The sequence below is a fragment of the Syngnathus acus genome, chromosome 24 (genome assembly GCF_901709675.1).
Source record: "Syngnathus acus chromosome 24, fSynAcu1.2, whole genome shotgun sequence".
Taxonomy (NCBI): domain Eukaryota; kingdom Metazoa; phylum Chordata; class Actinopteri; order Syngnathiformes; family Syngnathidae; genus Syngnathus; species Syngnathus acus.
The window spans coordinates 3,301,816-3,321,851 of NC_051108.1; the positions used below are offsets into that span (position 1 = coordinate 3,301,816).

Consider the following 20,036-nt stretch of genomic DNA (forward strand, 5'->3'; position numbering starts at 1 on the left):
CGTAAATCACCAGCCTCCCGCATGAATGTGATGCAGATGATCACTACTTAATTTTCTCACTGGGCTTGTGGGGTTCACAGTTGGGAGGGGACACTGGTGTATATTTGTTTCTAAAGTCAGGAAAAGCATAACATCAATTTGATATACACGACATTATTTGGTATTGTCGCTGGAATACTCTTCACGAGATCCAATGTAAGAGCAGCACTTTAGATATTACACAATCATTTCGTATTTAATGTTTCGTCCTCGTACTTCAATAATCATCCATTTTCAAAGATTTTACCGAGTGCAGTGAGTGGTGGAAAACCACACGGTTGAACGAATGAATGAAGTGTCGAAAAAGCACGTAATACTGGGGATTCCCAGGGTCCGTGAACGCAAACGTCACCGTCGGCCAATGCCGGGGGTCCAGTGACGTCACGCGGTGGAAGAAGAAGAAGAGAGCAGGAATGAAAACAAGAGAAGGGGCACGCCTTCTCTCCAAAAGGTTATAGCAGCTTAATAAGTGTTGCTGTCAGAGGTGCACGGAGAGACTAAATAACACCAACAACAACTACGACAACAACACGTCTGTGATTTCACTAAAAATCAAGAGTAGCCCTGCAGAAATGGAGTCCACAGAAATGACAGACTTCGTTCATCCTAGCCGTTGATAAAAGAGATTGACTCACAAATCGTGTGGGGAAAAAATGCCCAACCAGAAGAATAACAAGGGGAAGAAAAGCAAACGAACTAACAGTAGCGGAGATGAGCAGGAAAATGGAGCCTGTGCGGCCGCAACAGGAGGCGCGGCCGCGGTCGCTGCTGCTGCGGCTGCTGCTGCTGCTGCTGCAGCACCCGGGACCGAGCGTTCGAGTGGTAAGAGAGGAAATGGGACACAGACGTACATAAACAAGTTTGGTGATGCTATGTGACATATTTGAGCCTGCTTCTGTGACATGCCTGCACAGCGACGATGCAAACGGTCGTGTTCGTGCAGAGGTTGTGCTTGCAAAACCCAGCCGTGCAAAACTAGCGTGCTATTTTCATGCTTTGCACGCAGATCGTCTGCAAATGCAGGCTAGATGACGATTGGTGGCCTAGTGGGTGTGCTTTTTTTTTTTTTTTAATACCGTTCGTATTGATCAAACTAAGAAAGTCTGCTCATTTGCAAACGATTTGTTTTATTCTACATATTGCGGCGGGTAAGGAGCATTTCTTCGAGCAGATATTGCCGATTAGCCGAAAAGGAAGTCTGTTGTCTCTTCTTCCCACCCCCATGTTTAATGACTCTATATATGTCTTTTAAAATGACAGTTGATACTATATTGCTTTGAAAACTACAGTTATTAGGCAGTAGAACTGTGTGTGAAAAATATTGAATGTAGGCCTATTGAAGTTTATTGCATAAAATGGTAACACGATTGTATTAATATGCTGTTATACTGTTAAGTCCTGAGTCTGAAACACCTTTAAGGAGTTAGCATTGCTCTCCACCTTTCCAAAAGATGCATTATTGAAGATTCTAAAAATTCATCTGATTGTGGTCAGGGTTGAACACAGAATAAATTTAACTGGCATACATGAGACAATATTAATCTTTGATCTCCCTCTCGTCTTTAATTATTCAGAGGCCCAGTGCGCGACCCCTTTGGGCTGCAGCTTGGGCCGGCCCATTGACCTGGAGAAGGATGACTACCAGAGGATCCAGTGCAACAACGAGCTCTGCCCCTACGGAAACTGGATGCATCTGCAGTGCTTCTACGAGTGGGAGAGCTCCATTTTGGTACAGTTCAACTGCATCGGTCGTGCACGCTCGTGGAATGAGAAGCAGTGTCGGCAGAACATGTGGACCAAGAAAGGATATGACCTGGCTTTTCGGTTCTGCTCCTGCCGCTGCGGCCAGGGCCATTTGAAAAAAGACACTGACTGGTATCAGGTCAAGCGCATGCAGGACGAGCGAAAGAAGAAACCGTCTGAGAGGAGCGCTGGGAGGGTGGGGTCGTCTGGGGGGGCTTCTGGATCTGGGGACAGTGTGTTTGAGGACCCCAGGAAAAGCAAGCTAGCAGGAGGAGTAGGTAAGACTGCTCACAGGGCATCGAGTCAAGAGCTACCGCAAAGACAATCAGTGGACCGCCAGAACTCAGTCGAAAGAGGAGCAGGAGCAGCAGGAGGTCTCTTTCCTTTGGGGCCACCTTTGAAGTCTCCATGCGACTCCCCGGGACAGTCCCCTCCAACTGGTTTCTCCTTTTCGCCAACATCCGTCCTCGGGCCTGGCGGAGTTGGTTCAGGTTTTCGGGGTCCCCGTCAATTAGGTGAATTTCTCAAATCGGCAGTGCACATGGATGCACAGCGGAAGCATCTTTTGGTAGGGGGGCCCCTCAGCCGAGCACCGGGTTGCGTTCCTCACCTGGACCCCGCAACTGTTCTACCCCTGCCGGTGGCCTTCACCCTCCCGCTTCATCACAGACTTGCCTCGGGCGGCTTCGGTGACGGCACGCTTCCTCAACCTGTGCAGTTTCTGAGGAGGATGGATCTCACAGAGCTTCTCACTCACATCCCTCGCCATAAACTCAACACCTACCATGTTCGAATGGAGGACGATGCCCAGGCGGGCCAGGGAGAAGAACTGCGTAGGTAAGAAGACACCATTTCCTGCCTAGCGCAAGTCAAGCACAATGTGCATCTAATTGTGTTGCATGGGTGGAGTTTTCCTTTTGGGAGCATGAGCAATAATAGGCAAGTGCGCCGTTGTGGGAGTGAGCACACTCGACTAGATTCGAAACAGCTCCCATCATTCTCTTTAAATTAGATCGTCAAGATCGATGGATTCTTTTGACTACTTATTTCGAGTGACCGCAAAGAAGAAAATCACATCAAAGTTTCGAATCTTTGTGACATTTACTCACTATGTTCTTTTAGGTTCATCCTGTCCACACTCAGTGCAAGCCAGAGAAATATGGTCAACTGTGCACTATGCCACCGGGCGTTGCCAGTGTTTGAACAGTTTCCGCTGGTGGACGGGACCATGTTCCTTAGCCCGTCACGCCACGATGAGATTGAGTACGATGTTCCTTGCCACCTGCAAGGTAAAAATGCATTCTTTGTAAAAATAAAAAAAAAATCTTAATTTGCATCATTATTTTGGTATTACGAGCTCTTTAAATAAATTATGTCATGCACAGCGTCAATTGTTTGAATATGTAATTTTGTTTCTAAAAGTAATATGTTTAATTAAAATGTGCATAGCAAAGTGTGTCAGTCTATTTGTAGTGTGTAGCTTTAATGTAAATTAGTGCTGTGCTTGCGCAAGATTGTTTGATGTACTGTCCTGGCTCACAAGCTTGAATATGGATGGCGTCTAATATGCATAACTACGAAAGGATAATTGATTAAGCTTTGCATACTTGATGTCAAATGATTTAATTTGGTCCCGCTCTTAAGTGGAGATTGATTCAAATTTCATTTGACACCATGGCTGCAGCGTGAATATAATATGTTGCACTGAAACCTAAGTGACACTTTCAAGGGAGTTTCCTTTTATTTGGCAACTAATCCTCTTTGTTTGTTTCTAACAGGCAGGTTAATGCACCTCTATGCCATATGTGTGGATTGTCTAGAAGGTGTCCACAAGATCGTATGTATCAAGTGCAAGTCTCGATGGGATGGGAGCTGGCACCAATTAGGCACCATGTATACCTACGACATCCTGGCTGCTTCACCTTGTTGTCAGGTAGAATGCAGATATAACAGTATACAAAATGAGAGAGAAATGGCTTTTATATTTTTGTCCCTTTGCCGTCCACCAGGCTCGTCTGAACTGTAAACACTGCGGGAAGCCGGTGGTGGACGTTCGCGTCGGTATGCAGTATTTCTCCGAGTACAGCAACGTGCAGCAGTGCCCTCACTGCGGCAACCTGGACTATCACTTCGTCAAACCCTTCTCCTCCTACAAAGTACTCGAGGCTTATTGACAAATGTTGTTTATGCATGCTAGTTAATGCTGCTTTTATGTTTTTTACAGTTTAGTAAAGTTTATATTTTCAAATTGAGTGGAGGGGCTCAAGATTAGTTGGATGTCATAGATTTCCACTTGTACTGTTTTTAACTTTTTTAAGATGTACACACGGATTCTTGTGGAAGTTCCGGGGTTGTGTCTAATGCTGAAAGCTCAAGAAAGGTGTTGGATTAAGTGTGAAACACATCTATTTGTGACAAGTGAATGTATCTGTAAGCCAAATTAGAGTTTTATTTTTATCATAAAATGATATCATTCTTGAATAAAGGTTAAGATACGAAGTGCTGTGGATGTTATCTCATCATGTAGTGAGTTTGGTTCACCACAGTTGTTTTTTTTTAGCTGCAGTTGGTTTGATTTAAAGGTGCAGAAATGTTGGATTTTTCAATTACAAAAAAAAAACTGCACATTTCTCACATAATTGTATATTACATGGGTTTCGTCTCACCTTACAGGAGGAGTTAAAGAGATTGAACGACCAATTATAGTTTATTTCTCGTTGATCATTGTTGAAGCGTGTTCTTGTGTGTCCGAGGGTGATGTTTCATCCTGGGCAGCCTGTGCGTTGGCAGTCTGCGCCAATGAAGTTTGTACTTTGTCTCTTTTGGACAGTTCCTTAGCTGAAGGTGGCCGAAGTATGCACATGGCCGCTTGACCCTCACGTATGACTTTTGGCTTGGCGACAAATCCCACCATCGCATCTATTCGTTGCACGATCTGCTCTAAGTTTTGATCCTGTGTGGAAAAAAAAAGATTTCTCATGTGAGACATGAAGACACATGTGGGAGCTGTGGGTAAACTGGGCATGGGTCTTCCTCACCAGATTGTTGGAAGACTCTCTGCGTGGCGAGCGCAACGTAATCCTAACGTGGTGCTTTTTCTCCAACCAGCTTTCTACTTGCTTCAATTTGACGGTCAGGTCGTGAGCCGCGATGCCAGATGAAAAGGTAAGCTCTTTGACCTGCACGGGAGCTAAACGGAATATATCAACCAAATCCATTTAAAATGGCATTTCATCTGCTTATGACATGTATGCAGATTAGCATCTTTTTGCAGGTCATTGTAATCTCATGATTGGCGAATGTCAAAAGAAATTGTAGTTAATTTTAGCTCCACATACCTGTTTTTGCTTTCTGTTTCTCCCACATTTTCATTTGTTCTTCATGGATTTGTTTCCCACTCATCAGGCGATAGACTGGGGGCTCCTGTCGTTCACTGAGCAGCACCAGTTTGAGACCCTTCTCATCCATGATTCTGAGCACATCCGCACGGTGGAGGACACCCAAGTTGTCTCCGGTCTCACTAATTACTTGGATTTGTCGCTCTGAGATTTTTCGGCCTACGCTGGTGATCGTTGTACGAGCATGAGGATCCTTTTTTTTCTTTACTGCAGGAGTTGGGTTCAAGTTATCCACCTCTGTGCAGAAGGGTGACCATCTCCAATGGTTAGCAAAGATGCTGCTCTTTTTGCTCCTCCCAAGAGCCCTTAATGTTGGCGTCCAGGAGCCTGGACTGCCCCCATTCACCATTTGGACTGCATAAAGTACTTTCCTAACACAGCCTGCTGCCATAATCTGAAGAGAAGTGAACAAACATGCAAAATGATAAAAAGTCACAAACATTAGCAGTAAATCTTTGTTCCAAGTTAAGACAGATCATGACTTATTGAGTGCATGACTTAGTAGAATTGTGCCATGTAGTTTGAGCACACACCCCTAAAAAATAAATCAAATAAAGCCCATCTCGCTACCAAGATTCTCCAATTTAACATTGTATAGTTATTACAATTCTCAACGAAAATATAGGTGGCGCCTTTTAAAGCCTAAATAATTATTGGGTACAAAAAATACGTTTTACTTCCTTTGTTTTTTACGACATATAAATACACGATTAATTATGTTTTCATTTTATGACTTGCCCACCACACAGTAGAGTGCTGCGAGTCGCTGATAAAACAGCAGTATTCAACCGTCTTTTAATTGCCTTTAGAGTTTTGCTAAACAGATAAAAATATGTTTTTGCCGCATTTGACCAATACCGTTCAATGTCGCGCATTCATATTTACAGAAGCTGAAGGGTGACTGCTACTGGTTTCTTCCGCAATGCTCTTCCTCGTTTATTTACTCTGGGATAACACATTTAGTAAGCGTACAATACTGCCCCCTACAGAACAGAAAAGAGTACTACCTCATACCTACACAATCTCAGCCATTATGTATTTTCTTGAACTGTTTGTTTTGAAATACGACATTTTAAAGCAAAATATAAAGCTAAGCCATAATTTATTATTTTTTAATCTTTGCTGGAAGATAATATGCGACTAAGGGGTGAAAGGAAAACAGGTCCTGCATGAGGAGTACAACAATGGAAAATGCAAAACTATCTCATCATAAATGCAAAAAAATAAATGATGTGCCACAGATGAGATGGAGTTTTTGAACAAGCAGAAAACACACCGCATTAACAACCCAACATTCTTCATCAAACATTTCTTCAATGATGTAATGAGTATGGAATATTTAGCTTCTCCTAATCCTTTGTCATCTTGTTTAAGAATGATTAGGATAATGTTGTTTTTCTTGACAATAATGAGATCTGTACACATCTGCAGCACATTATTTTGAAGACAAAATGAGAACATTTATTAGGTATCAAGACTGAAAATAACAATGGCATTTAAAGGCATATAATGGACCCAAACATATACTGTACATGAACAACAAAACATTTGAATCTATATTAACTCACATGCAAACAAATTGAACAAAAGGCCAGTGAATATATTTACAATAAGAGAGCTTCTGCTTCCGTGAGCGCTTTTTCCAAATCGGCAGCTTCCAGAGCAAAGGCCTGTCTCTCTTGCATCATTTGTTCTCGTGCTTCAGTCAGGTCTAACATTGTTTTCTGGAGTTCCTAAAATTACAAAAGTATAGAAAAATGGATGGCAACACAATCAAAATGTTTGAAACTGTTTATGGTGACGTATCAAAGTTACAAACTGATCATTCATAATATGAAAATAATAATATCACCTGCAGTCGAGAACGCTGCTGAGTTGCAATGTCACCAAAAGTTTTTAATTCTTTCAGCAGGTCTGTGGAGACACTCTGGAATTGGACAAAAGTGTTGTCTTTGACTTGAAATCTTGTACATGTATATTCATACTATTCTCTTTCACTTTATAGAAACTTACATCAAGTAGAGCAAAGAATTCGAAATACATGTGCGTACCATGACTTCTTTTCTTTGTTCTTCATTCTGACGTGCAGTTTCACCAATTAGTTCTCCTGAAACTAAGTAGCAATCCAAAATGAATTTCAATAATGTTCTAAACAATAATTAACAACAAACTGCGAAGCATACATACTTGGGTCTATTTTGGCAGCCACTAGGATTGTCTGGCAGTCCTTGAGGTTTTTCTGTACCTTAGAGTTCTCGTTTTCAAGTTCACTGTACTGCTGCTCCAGATGGTTGACCCTTTGCTGTGTTTTAAAAACAGAATTTGGGTAAAAAAAACACTCAAAGCATGGTGTCAATCAAAGGAGTTGTTTATTTTCTATACCTGTGTTTCCGTAAGGTTTTTCTGCAGTTCCTCTTTGGCAGCCACCAATCGTTGATTTTGCTCCTTTAGTTCTGCCTGCAGTTCATATCTTGAGGAAATCCTAAGACAAAAAGTATATGTTTATATGAATAAGGTTAAATCCCCATTTTGCTTGCAAAGAAAAACATATTTTATGGACTTACGCTTTGTAGACCTTTGGCGCAACATTTTCTCTGGAGGACAAGAGTGGGATGGGGGGGGGGGCAATTAAATATAGCAGATAAATGTTTATCCATTTTCAGGGACGTTATTAATGATTTCTCACCGTGATATGTGTTCTTTTTGTCTGAGGACAGCATGTTTTTGGTGAGACTTAGCTGAAGTTGCTGTTTCATTTTTATGGGCTGATTTCTTTGGCTCCGTATGGAGGTGTCCTGTGGAAATGATGCCAATTTCGATATAGTTTTTTTAAATCAATTACATAAAAATCAACAAAAAGAAAACTGACCTCTGGGTATTTTTGACATTGTCCTCTTCAAGATGTCAGCGAGTTATCGGTTTAGCTGTTCGACTGAATAGAGGTTATTCTGATGAAAAATAAACATACACAAGAAAGTATCTTTCTAATTAACTACATTGAATTTTGTCTTCTTTTTTTTCAGGGAAATGTACAGTACATAGATTTCGAGGTGGAATCGACAAATACAAGTAGCTCGGGTTTTCAACCGCAAAAGCAACATAATAGTGCGAGCGTGCGAAACAACATTACTGGTAAAGTATCAGGAACAACTTTAGATTATGGCATTGGCATTACACACAATAATAATGAAAAAAAATACACCCTACCGTACTAGTATAACTAGTATAGACTAGTATGTTGCTTGAGACGTGTAGTCAAACTATGAACTAACCGCACTAATGTTAAAAAAAGGAAGTTGAACATTGTATTTCCGCTGTGTGCGTCATTACCGTCGGTATTCAATTCCCAGAGTCCAAAAATGTGATTTTCCCAGTATTTTACAGTTTTATATTATTGTTATTATTATAAAACAATTGGGTAAAATCAAATTAATAAAGTAAATTAAGGAATAACAAATACCTCATTGCGAATACAGCGCCAGAAGTTCACTGCGCATGCGCAGAGGCGGCAAAATTCATATAGCCAGACGTTAGCTCCAAGTTGACGTTAGAACGAAAACAATTGACTTTCTTCATCTTCCACATTTTTACCCTTGATGTTATGGATAAAATTATTTGGTAACGCTTAAGAATATTTACCAAGAGGTTTCGCAAGTAACCACTGCGAGGTTTGTTCGACTTTCTTATTTATTTCCGATCTCTTATTGATGTAAAGTTGAAAAACTAACAGCCCGAATCCGATTTTGTTTATTTTAGATTTTGTTAATACCTTGATGATTTCTTTGAGGAATATTAAATCCGGTTTATTAGTGCATATGTTCTTTCATTTGTTACGCAAAACTCTCCCCGAAATGGAAACCAAATTTGAAAAACTAACTGCTCACCATCATTTGTTTGTGACGAGAAAAGTAATTGAGTGTTTTTTTCTTCTTCCATAATTTAGTTGAAAATGGAGCCCTTGCACTCTGACAAAAATGAGTAAGTAAAAACAATTGAGGAAATGTTGTTATACCTTGTGATTGGATTTTGTGGAATGAGTTGATGGATTTATATTACAGTGAAAACAGTGGAGGCTCCTACAGGAGACGAATATCTTCTGTGAGTAATTTAAATGACCTAATGATGAACTAAATTATAAACTAAATTATGTTATGTTTTATAATTATTCCGTTTTGATTTTCAAGATTCTTAAAACTCCACATAAATCTGCAAGATTCCCAGATCCAAGCCAACAGGAAAACGAGGTTAATGGATGTTTTGGTTACACACTTATTCTATAATATTACTACATTTTTCTAATGCATTATTTTCATCCAGGTTGAATGTGCCAAACCAGTTGATAAAAGAAATTCCAGAAGAGTTACTTTTGCACCAGCCAATGATGTTCTTCTTTATTCCAAGTAAAACACATAAAACACACATCTTTGTGTTAAAATAATGGCAACATACTTTGATACGTTCTTCTTTTCCAAAGGGATGTGAAAAATGCCTCGCTGGTCCGAAGTCCATTCCAAGAGTTAATGTCTACAGGTATGTAAGTCTCAGTTTGGTTGCATGTGATTAGATACTGAACAATGAGCAATTTTTTAATTGTTTTCTTCCATTATTTTTCTTAGCGTCAGTGCCAGCAGAAAATAGGTAATGTGATGACTCTATTTTCTTAAAAAAGAAAATGATTTATACAGCATTTTCATTTTCCTTGTTGTAGTGCCCAAGTGTCAGTTAGTGAAGATGGGATCCATCAAAAAATGGGTAATATCTTCTTTTTGTTTTCATTTTGTTGATCTTCTGCTGCGTATATTGTAAATACAGTATGTGTCCAAAATCAATCTAGGAATGGACCCACTGATAGGTGCACCTCTTCATGTCTATGAACAAAAAGGAAATGTGAGATCATCTTCTTTACTTTACCAATTTTCTACATTTAAGATGTGAATCATTGTAATGTTCCTCAAAGAAGTTAAAAAATGAAGCTTTTAGATGTCCTTTTGTTTACATTTGACTCATTTTCAGGCCAACATTGAACCAGGAGAAGTCTTTGGTGAGAAAACAGTGACGTTTAGTGGGGAGGATAGCTTCATGGAGAGTCAAACGATCAACATCACTGGCCATCAAGACTATCTTGTAGGTGCTTCACAGAACAATAGAACCTTGCTTTCTTGTGGAAAGAATACAGCAATGTCCTCAGGAGATGGCAAATCAATGAAATTGAGTCTTGGTCACGGCGCAAATGTCGCAAGAGAGGTGCACGATAGAGTTGCGTCATCGGAGCGAAGATTTGATCCTTGTTTCAACAACTTGCTTGCTTGTATTCTAAGCCCATATGGATCAAATGTTGAACCAGATGAAACCATGTTGAACATGACAACAGTAGATGTGGATAAGGAAAATCAAGATCATACTTTGGTTCATTCTGAAACGGGGACTATTGGAGTCTGTCAAGATGAAAAGAGCAAGACGGATATGACAGTTACTCACACGGGCCACATTGCAGGATTGAAAGATGATGCTGATGATCCCTTTCGGTGTTTTTTCCCCCAACAAGAAATGTGTTCCCAGTCTGGGACGGCATCACAAGCAAGCCCCAACACAAAGACCCTGCAGAAACACACCAGAATCACCCTGGGATCACCCAATCTAAAAGATACTTTCAAAGAACAATCCACAGAGAAGAAAATGATATTCACTGCAGAAGATGCCTGTATGGACATGACAGATTTTTTCTGTGAAGAAAAATCTGGCCTTTTTGCGTCATCTACGGAAAAGAAAGACAGAGCGACTACTGGCCAATCGGCTTCATCTGAAAAAAATGTGGACCCCAAATTTGAAGAATTCCTTGCAAAAGACTTCAAAACAGATGGCACCAAAGTTAATCCTGGACATTCTGGAATGGCTCACATTAACCCTCTCGCTAAGGCAACTGAGGAACCATTTAATGGAAATCCAATCCATCCCAAAGATGACTTGACCATAGATATGACAGAATTTCAAAGATGCGATATCCGACGTTGCCTACCTGCGCAAGTGAGGCACCCTAAAGGGCGACAAACCGCATTTCAGCAGTTGTTCCCTGACACTTTACCTACCAGTGACGAGAGAACTGTGAGGTTCACAGCAAATGACGGTACAATGGATATGACCCAAAGCCTTAAAGTAAACATTGATACGCCATTTGAACCAGGCACACTCAAAAATACTGGAGGAGAGAATACTGTCATTAAGTTTTCAGCAAATGACGTAGCGACGAATGTGACGCAAAGCCTCACCTCAGTAATTGATACTCAGCTCGAGCCTGAAGTACCAAAAAGTATCCGTAGTGTACCTGCAGGAGAAGAAAAAACGATTCGGTTTTCAGAAAATGACGCAGCGATGGATATGACGCAAGGCCTCGCCGCAGTGATTGACACTCCCTTTGAACCTGAAGCACATCACAATGCTAGAAAAGAGAAACCTGTCAGGTATTCATCAAATGGTATTGAGATAGATATGACGGGAAACCCGACCGCAAATATTGCTACATATTTGGAACTAGGAGCACCCCACAATGAGCCTACTGGAAAAGAGAAAACAATCCAATTTTCAGTAAATCATGATGCAATGGATATGACACAAAGCCTCACCTCAGTAAACGATACTCAGTCCGAGCCAGAAGTACCAAAAAATGTCCACCGTGAACCTGCTCGAGAAGAAAAAACGATCCAGTTTTCAGCAAATGATGCAGCGATAGATGTGACGCAAAGCCTCACGGCAGCGATTGATACCCAGCTCGAGCCAGAAATACCCCAAAATATCCGTCGTGTACCTGCTGGAGAAGAAAAAATGCTCAGGTTTTCAGCAAATGACGCAGCGATGGATACGATGCAAAGCCTCACGGCAGCAATTGATACGTGGCTTGAGCCAGAAGTACCAAAACATATTCGCCGTGAACCTGCTGGAGAAGAAAAAGTGATCAGGTTTTCAGCAAATGACGCAGCGATGGATATGATGCAAAGCCTCACCTCCGTAATTGATACTCAGCTCAAGCCAGAAGTACCCAAATATATTTGTCATGTACCTGCTGGAGAAGAAAAACTGATCAGGTTTTCAGCAAATGATGCAGCGATGGATAGGACGCAAAGCCTCACCTCAGTAATCGATACTCAGTCCGAGGCAGAAGTACCAAAAAATATCCACCGTGTACCTGCTCGAGAAGAAAAAACTATCCGGTTTTCAGCAAATGATGCAGCGATGGATAGGACGCAAAGCCTCACCTCAGTAATCGATACTCAGTCCGAGGCAGAAGTACCAAAAAATATCCACCGTGTACCTGCTCGAGAAGAAAAAACTATCCGGTTTTCAGCAAATGATGCAGCGATGGATAGGACGCAAAGCCTCACCTCAGTAATCGATACTCAGTCCGAGGCAGAAGTACCAAAAAATATCCACCGTGTACCTGCTCGAGAAGAAAAAACTATCCGGTTTTCAGCAAATGATGCAGCGATGGATATGACGCAAAGCCTCCCCACAAGATTTGAAACTAGTCAAGATGCGGTGGAAAGTCCAGATGCTGTCAACTCAGAAGAAACTCAAAATAGCAAAGAAGCTGAATTGAGGAATAAAACTAGTCCCTTATCGCAAAAGTTAAGTTCACCCAGTACCGGTGACCATGGCAGACATTCAAGTCCCTCAAGGAAGTCTAGACGGTCAAGTATTGCTGATCTTCAGTTAAAATTAAGGCGCTTAAGCCACATAATGACCTCTGAGGTCATTCCTCCAGACAGCACTGCATTTTTGCCTAATTTGGATTCTGACGCTGACAAAAGCACAAAATACAACAACGACCTTTCGGTATCGGAATTTGTGCCAGATATTAAAGCAGGCTCAGGAAACGCAGAGGATTCCGAAACACAATCCGGTCCGCAAGGGTCTGCAATTGTGGGATCCCCTTTTGCGTTCAAGACGACAGAGCTGATGTCAACACTGTCAACTGGAGGCTTTCAGCAAAAACTCCCACAAAGAAAAACTCGATCCAGCCAAAGCAACTCTCGGGAGAAATCTGTGAGTTGGACGAAAATTGACAATATTGTCGACAAACTGAAAACGTGGAACGACGGTGACGTGCGTAACATTTGTGATGAAGAGCTCGTTAGCTGTGACGAGTCCTTCCAAACAATGGACGACAAAAGTCCCCCCAAAGAAAATTCATTTATTATGGAAGAGTTTAGCATCGATGAAGTCTTCCTGAACAATGTTCTTCGAGAAAACAGCCCCGATGGAGTCCAGGGAACCAAAAGATGCTTGGCATCAGATGAACACAATACAGAGAACAAAAAGAAAATGAAAGCGTCCAGCGTGATGTTCCCTGAGGCTGTTGCAACGGTAGGTTAATTTATATCAACCCCTAATTCATCAGACGGTAAAAACATTCCCGTATTTGATTTCTTTCCAGGAAATACAGGCTCAAGTTCTCGAAATTGATCATCGTGCGGACACCACCATAGTTCCATCCTCGTCAAACCACACGATGGATTCTTCCAGCAGTACTCGCTCAAACAACAGCTCGTGTGACGCTACATTTAATCCTAGTAAGTTGGTGTTTATTTTTAAGAAACTATATCGTACTAAATAGATTTTTTCACCAGTCGTTACTTTGTGATGTCAAAAAGTGATAAGAAAGTGTTTCTTGTTGTTTTCAGCTTTTAAACACAGCATGATGGAATCTCATTTTGAAGACCGTGAAGTGCAGGTTTGTTTCCGGATTTAAATTTCATTACGTTTCTTCACCACACCCAGTGATCAATTTACATTTTTTTTCTTTTTTTTTTTTTTTTACAGAAATTAAAGGATGGCAGTATAACCGTGCTTGAGTTCTTAAGACTGTTCAACATAGACTTTGTGATCCATGAACCTAGGCAAAGCATCCTTCCTGACAAAGTAGGTTTATACTCCCAAAATGATTTGTTTTTTTTTTAAACTGACATGCAATCATATGAATTTGTTTTTCTTTTGCTCAGTTTCCACATGCCACTGGTTGCTCAGCAATGGATGTATTAAAAAACAGACATGTATATCATCCTAAAAAATTGGTCTATGAAGCTGATTTCAACAACCTCTCTGAAAAGGTGGAAGGGTAAGAGTATTTTTTTTGGGGTTTGTCACTCAAATACAGTATCGTCTTAAAAGTTTAAAAGACATTCTGCACTTTTGTTTTCTCAGGCTGAATTACAGAATGTTGGACAAAAACAAATCTCTCAAGGTGATCAATTACCAATTGTGGGCAAATTTGAAAGACTGGACAGAAAAGGAGGTATTGAATTTTTTTGTTGTAATAATTCTTAACACTTAAGCATTTTTTCCCCAAAATGTTTTCCTCCAAATTGTACATTTTCTAGAAGTTTGACTTGGGACTCTACGCAGTATTATTGACAGCTTTTGTTTGAATCAACAGATCAAATCTTTTGGTATAAAACTAAAAGAAAGGCACAATTCCTACAGAAAGATGAGCAAAATCCACAGACATGAAATGAAGGAGGTCCTGTACTCAAACCTTGTACAGACCCTTAAGGTAACTACAGCACACACACACTTTATAGTGGTTCATCTAACATTGACATCTGATTCTTTCCAGGATGAGCAGCAGAAGTTCAAAAGTGCAATTGAATCGAACGAGATGATCAAAATTCTGGATGATTGCATTTGTGATTTGGAAGCAGGTAATGTCTTCTCTGAAAACTATTCACAATTATCTTCCAAGTGTTCATTTTACTTAATTATTTGATTTCTTTTGTTTACTGTGTTAGTGTAGTACCGGTGGTAGCATAAGGGTGAAAGGTTAGGTACTCTTACATTATTGTTATTATTCTCTTCACCAGAACTAGCTGCAGTTGAAGACAAAGGAAGTGAAGACATGCCAAGTCTGAAGTCACTTCAAGAAGGTACGATAGCACTCCGCATAATTTAGTTTAATTTATGATATACCTTTGATGTCCACTTAAATGAACCCACATGGGGGTTTTTTTTCTTCTTCAATAGAGATGATAAAAGTCAATGAGGCATTGGATGACAAAAACCGGTAAACAGATTATTATTAGTCTTTTGAAACATACGTACAGTGTTATTTATGTCAATTATTATTCCAAATGGTTTGCTTTCGTTCCCTCTTACCACAGACAAATATGCGAACTGGAGTTGGAGAAAACTCAAGCTTCAGGAAAATTGGTCAGGTTGAAAGCTGAGACCAAAAATCTTCAGAGCTTCATCGGCGTGCTTGAGAAGTCAGTTTCTCTTTGCAATGTGAACTGTTTACATTTGCGTATTGGTATTTGTCTATCCACAAAGACATTGACATTTTTAATGTCTTCTCAGGCTGACCGAATGGAGAGTCAGAGAAAAGACGGAAACACACACCCTGTACACTTTCCTCTACGACACATTGTGTTTACAGCTGGTGCACGCAGGTAGATATATTTTTTGTCTTGTCAGCAGAAGTAATGAATTCAATTCAGTAGCTTGACTTAGTATTATGTGGAACCAATGGCAGGCTGACTTTGGACACATTCTCACCTATGGGCAATTTAGTCTTCAATGAACCTAACTTGCATGATTCTGGAATGTGAGTGGACGCTGGCAAAACAATAAATGTGCTGTCTTTGTTTTGTAGGAGATAGCGCGGAACCTGATCGGAAAATATCCCAGATCAATTTCAAATTTGTCCTTGATGGTAAGGAAGAACAAGCTGTAGTTATACATAGAAACAGTTTGCTAGAGACACATTTTCATCCACACTATATTCTTTATGACATAAGTCATGCCAGATTACATTTTTATATCGACTCAAACAAATGATTTTTGTTTGTTTTATTTTTATATCTAGATGAAAAGTCACAGAGCCACGCACGCATTGCTCACAAACTGCTGTCTCAGCATATCGAGCGTGAAACAGCCTGGGTGGAGAAGTACCCAACAAATAGTTACATCCCAAAGGTCTGTGTGCATGGATCACAGATTCACAATATTTGTATTCCAGTTACAATGGATGTTTATGCTATGGCATGTTTCTGACCTATTTTGCAGCTGCTCCATGACTTGTCCTTGGTGGTGAGTACCTGTCGGCTCTTGGGGGAGGAGTTACGACTCCTGAAAATGTGGGGAGGTTTACGGCTCAACATTGTGGACATTAGCTGTCAGGACACTCGGTGAGAATTTTGATGTATTGGCTGACATCGTTTTTATGTTGCAGGTGTTTTTGCATTTTTCCTACAACTGATGTGGTGGTCTTGTTCTAGGGTGAATATTGTCTTCAGCAGTCTGAGGAGACGTTCCAGATTTGAGGTCGTTTTGTCAGTCAGCTTGGCCAAACAGTGCTATGTTCTTCATGTGCATAGCTTTCAAAACTTCTTTGGAGACGCAAGGTACGTATGACCACGTTAAAACAGTTTGGACATCCCTGAGCAATAGCAAAATGTTTGAGACTTTTTTGTGTGTGCAGGGCTGAGCAAATTGACCAGATTCTCAAGTCATTCTCCACTGGCAGAAACCTATTGACAAAGACTATCAAAAAGATCAACTGTGATTTACTTTGTTGAAAGTTGTACAATATGCCCCTTTGTAAGGGTCTGCAGAATTTTGTTGTATTTTGGCAGGCTGCAGTTCCCTCATTCACCTGTAGATGACAATGACGTTCTACTTAGTTTTGGTTCCCAAATTAAGATGTTGAGGTTAGTGATTTTGTAGTAATGTTTGGAATTCTCTTGTTACTGCAGTGAATATGTTTTTGTCAGATTTTAGGTTTGTTAAAGACCCATTGGTGTGTATTATCCATATTCAAATAAACATTTTGGAATTAGCTTTAGGGGGTTTTCTACAATTTTTCCAGACCAGGAGTTCAATCACAGCTGGTTGACAAAAGTAATGTCAAAAATGTGCATTTTTTGCCCCATTGTCTTTTGGGTGACTCAAGACTGACATTTGAAAGGTCAAATGAAGAGAGACAACCAACCCTCTGAGATGTTTGACTGTCCATTTCTGTCTGATGCCCTGACATCAAAGGTCAAAGGTGACTTGTCAAACCGTCACCTTTAAAAAGCAGATCAGGTGAGGCAGCTTTAACAAAACTGTTTACCTGCACAAAAACCCCATAATGCACCTTCAAATAAACCGCATCATAAATATTGACACCGTTTTCCTTCCCTTGTAACACTTTTATCCTGATTTAGAGGTATTTACATTGTCAATCGTGATCGCTAATTCAATCCGATGGATCATTTGGCTTCAGGCAACTCTTTTATACGCACACCTAGAAGCACTATTTCACAGTAGTAACCTCGTCAGTGTCTCCGACTGACATCAACCCCTGTGCGGCAGGGTGCTGAAATTGGTTTGGGAAGATGGAAAGCCACTTTGATTTGTTGTTCGGATGCTGTGCATCATCTTCAGGAAGACCTCATTATAAAACCTGTTTATTTCTTGACGCTCTCTTTTGTTGTGTTTTATACAATAGAGTGCTGTTCTTCAAAGTTGACTCCAAACATCAATGGCGTGTTCTCATGTTCATCGCTATCAGAGACCCTACCCCCCACCAATGCACTCCTGTACGCCTCCCGGACAGCTGAAGTTATCTTGTTATGTGGCATTAGGGGGCCGACTTAATTGGTCCTTGCAGGCAGGTAATTAGTTCTGGTGGCATGTGCTCCCAGAGGGATATGAATAGAAGGAATACAGCCTGATCCCCCTCCTCACCCCCTCTCTTCCTCTCCCACTCAACACATTCACACACACACACACGGACGTTACCGCATTCTCTGGTCATTCTTCGGAAAAGACAATAGGACTGCCTTGTTAAAATAGCCTCGTGCTCAGCAGGGGAATAGTGGAGCCACAGCAGCTGCCCCGTAGCATCAAGCCTTAGTGAGGCCATCACTGAACAGTTTACTGCCAAATTAACAAAGGAAGTCTTCAACAGGGAATGCATGAAGGTGAGAGGTTAGGTTTCAATTATAGTTAGCGTTAGTGAGCTAGTTGTCAGGAATTCAACCATTCTAGTAAATCTATTTATGACATACTGTAGAGGGCAGTGGTGGGCGATTTGGGGGAACATGTAGTCGACCTCGAGTCCAACAAGAACCCAAACAAGTCTTTGCTGGATTTGTTCTTGTCAGTCTTCATTTTGTCATCATTGTGGCATCTTCATCAAGTGCTTTTTTTGACACATGACACACTTTTGGAATCCAAACATCCAGACTTGTGGTTGTTGTGTGACCCACACCCCAAGCCTGCTAACAGGGGGACAACAGCCACCTTAGCTAAGTGCATTCCCTCAGGCTCCAATACAAATCCCTGCTTGACCCTTACTGATAAACTATGCTATGGATAGCACAGTGGAGAGATTTCCTTCAAAATAAGGACCAGCCCAAAGTTTCCACAGAAACAAATCCACGTCTCATGTTATATATGACAAAGCTTTTCTTATTGTCTTTGCATGCACGCGACCTTTCAAGCTGCGTGGAAACCGTATCCATTCAGATAGGGCACATGTAAACATACACTCGCGTTGTTTTTCATTATGTTTACAATTTTTATCACTCACGGGTAAGGTGTGTGTTTTTCTTAACCTAGTATAGTTTCTTATCCACTAAAGGTGTGATTACCTCATAAAAATTATTAGGATAGTGTATTTTTTTTCAATGTATAAAGTTATGACATAGCCTAAATATCATAACTTGTCAAGTTTATTTATATAGCCCTAAATCACAAACAAGTCTCAAAGGGCTTCACATATACAAATAATAACAATTATTCTCAAACATTCCCTAATTTTTTTTTTTTTTTAAATGCAGCAATGTAGAATCAGATGGCAAAAGACTTTTAAAACAGACATTGAAAGAGGAGACAGATGGGGTTTTGGTGACTTGAGAAGGCTCCAGGTTTTTCATTGTCTTAAGCCCAATGCAGCCTGGCCTTTGTCAGGTGCCCCCAAGCAGTAATTGCTCATGACTTCCAGGGCCTGGCACCCACATGTTCATGGAAGGATGGGATTAACACGTTAAGAGTGCCCCAGGAGTAACTGATAAGATTTTTGGAATCCTTTCATTTTGTGGTGAGGCCCAGAAGAGAACAGACAGTGTGGTTCCAAAAAGGTCACCTTTAATAATGAAAAGTCTTTATATTTGTCTGATTATTATATTTAGGTCGGTTACGTTTCTCTCTGAAAACCCAGCAGCCTTGTCACTTTAATGAAAATGAATAGTTGAGTCGGCATTGTAAAGTTGCATGACTGGAAGTGGAGTGATGGAGAGCCTATACATTTGGAGTCATGCCCATTCGTCAGAGTTTCCAGTTAGGCATTCAATCAATTCACCGCTATATATGGTTCATTTATGTCACATTTCTGAGAGCGCCAGTACAATACCTTCACTCAACAAGCCTTCCCTTCTTATCGTGCCCAGCAGCTTGGCCGGATCAGGCAGTATAAAGTGGACTTGCCCAGAGGAGAGACGCCGTGTTCCTCTTACGGGTCCACTCATTGTTTCGCCTTGGCCTATATTTATTTTGATGCGAATCAGCTCACAAATGTGTTACGTCCTGCCCTTGTGCGGTGGGAGGCTCATTTGACGAAGGGAAGTTCGTTCAATTGAGATTGGGTGTCTACAGATGGCTTTCCATTATACAGTTTTTATTAATAAGCGAGAATGACATCATCCTAACCCACCCACAGACGCTGGGCCGGGGTCAGAAAAGGGCTTCCGTGACCTCTTGATTGATGGGTTGAGGATATAAACGCTAGATATATTTATATGCTATAATATTTTTTTTGTAATTTAAAATATGTAGTGTGAGTTTGCAAATCATACGCAGGCCTAAGTCTTATTTTTTTCTTCT

The 20,036-nt window shown here is 40.7% G+C and overlaps 4 protein-coding genes across 9 annotated transcripts; 2 read left to right on the forward strand and 2 right to left on the reverse strand.

The window, feature by feature from the left end:
• The first annotated feature begins 419 nt into the window (after nt 1-419).
• heca (hdc homolog, cell cycle regulator) lies at nt 420-4,284 on the forward strand. The gene is made up of 5 exons (XM_037245008.1): nt 420-861; nt 1,614-2,619; nt 2,905-3,071; nt 3,561-3,715; nt 3,792-4,284. The coding sequence occupies exons 1-5, from the start codon at nt 693-695 to the stop codon at nt 3,954-3,956; spliced, it is 1,662 nt and encodes a 553-aa protein (XP_037100903.1). The 5' UTR covers nt 420-692; the 3' UTR covers nt 3,957-4,284.
• On the reverse strand, nt 2,716-6,147 carry mtif3 (mitochondrial translational initiation factor 3). Of its 3 annotated transcripts, none has more exons than XM_037245010.1 (5): nt 6,039-6,147; nt 5,121-5,574; nt 4,821-4,972; nt 4,449-4,735; nt 2,716-3,064 (listed from the first exon to the last, which is right to left on the reverse strand). In XM_037245010.1, exons 2-4 carry the CDS (start codon nt 5,569-5,571, stop codon nt 4,490-4,492), a joined length of 849 nt encoding a protein of 282 aa, XP_037100905.1. In that variant the 5' UTR covers nt 5,572-5,574; nt 6,039-6,147; the 3' UTR covers nt 2,716-3,064; nt 4,449-4,489. The 3 variants fall into 3 exon arrangements, with proteins under 3 accessions (XP_037100905.1, XP_037100906.1, XP_037100908.1); XM_037245011.1 differs by having other exon boundaries at nt 6,066-6,088; XM_037245013.1 differs by lacking the exon at nt 6,039-6,147 and adding an exon at nt 5,862-6,021.
• Nucleotides 6,148-6,615: 468 nt separating this feature from the next.
• knstrn (kinetochore localized astrin (SPAG5) binding protein) lies at nt 6,616-8,475 on the reverse strand. The gene is made up of 9 exons (XM_037244471.1): nt 8,388-8,475; nt 8,050-8,128; nt 7,867-7,975; nt 7,745-7,774; nt 7,563-7,662; nt 7,368-7,482; nt 7,232-7,293; nt 7,033-7,107; nt 6,616-6,913 (listed from the first exon to the last, which is right to left on the reverse strand). The coding sequence occupies exons 2-9, from the start codon at nt 8,066-8,068 to the stop codon at nt 6,785-6,787; spliced, it is 639 nt and encodes a 212-aa protein (XP_037100366.1). The 5' UTR covers nt 8,069-8,128; nt 8,388-8,475; the 3' UTR covers nt 6,616-6,784.
• A 218-nt stretch (nt 8,476-8,693) lies between these two features.
• Nucleotides 8,694-17,005, forward strand: knl1 (kinetochore scaffold 1). Of its 4 annotated transcripts, none has more exons than XM_037244857.1 (27): nt 8,694-8,848; nt 9,124-9,158; nt 9,239-9,278; nt 9,365-9,424; nt 9,498-9,580; nt 9,655-9,710; nt 9,797-9,818; nt 9,889-9,932; nt 10,015-10,067; nt 10,194-12,007; nt 12,134-13,538; nt 13,609-13,744; nt 13,856-13,905; nt 13,995-14,093; nt 14,174-14,289; nt 14,376-14,466; nt 14,608-14,724; nt 14,788-14,872; nt 15,032-15,094; nt 15,192-15,231; nt 15,329-15,433; nt 15,525-15,616; nt 15,820-15,879; nt 16,033-16,142; nt 16,233-16,354; nt 16,445-16,570; nt 16,648-17,005. In XM_037244857.1, the coding sequence occupies exons 2-27, from the start codon at nt 9,130-9,132 to the stop codon at nt 16,742-16,744; spliced, it is 5,115 nt and encodes a 1,704-aa protein (XP_037100752.1). In that variant the 5' UTR covers nt 8,694-8,848; nt 9,124-9,129; the 3' UTR covers nt 16,745-17,005. The 4 variants fall into 4 exon arrangements, with proteins under 4 accessions (XP_037100752.1, XP_037100751.1, XP_037100748.1 ...); XM_037244856.1 differs by having other exon boundaries at nt 10,194-10,413; nt 10,456-13,538; XM_037244853.1 differs by having other exon boundaries at nt 10,194-13,538.
• The last annotated feature ends 3,031 nt before the right edge of the window (nt 17,006-20,036 follow it).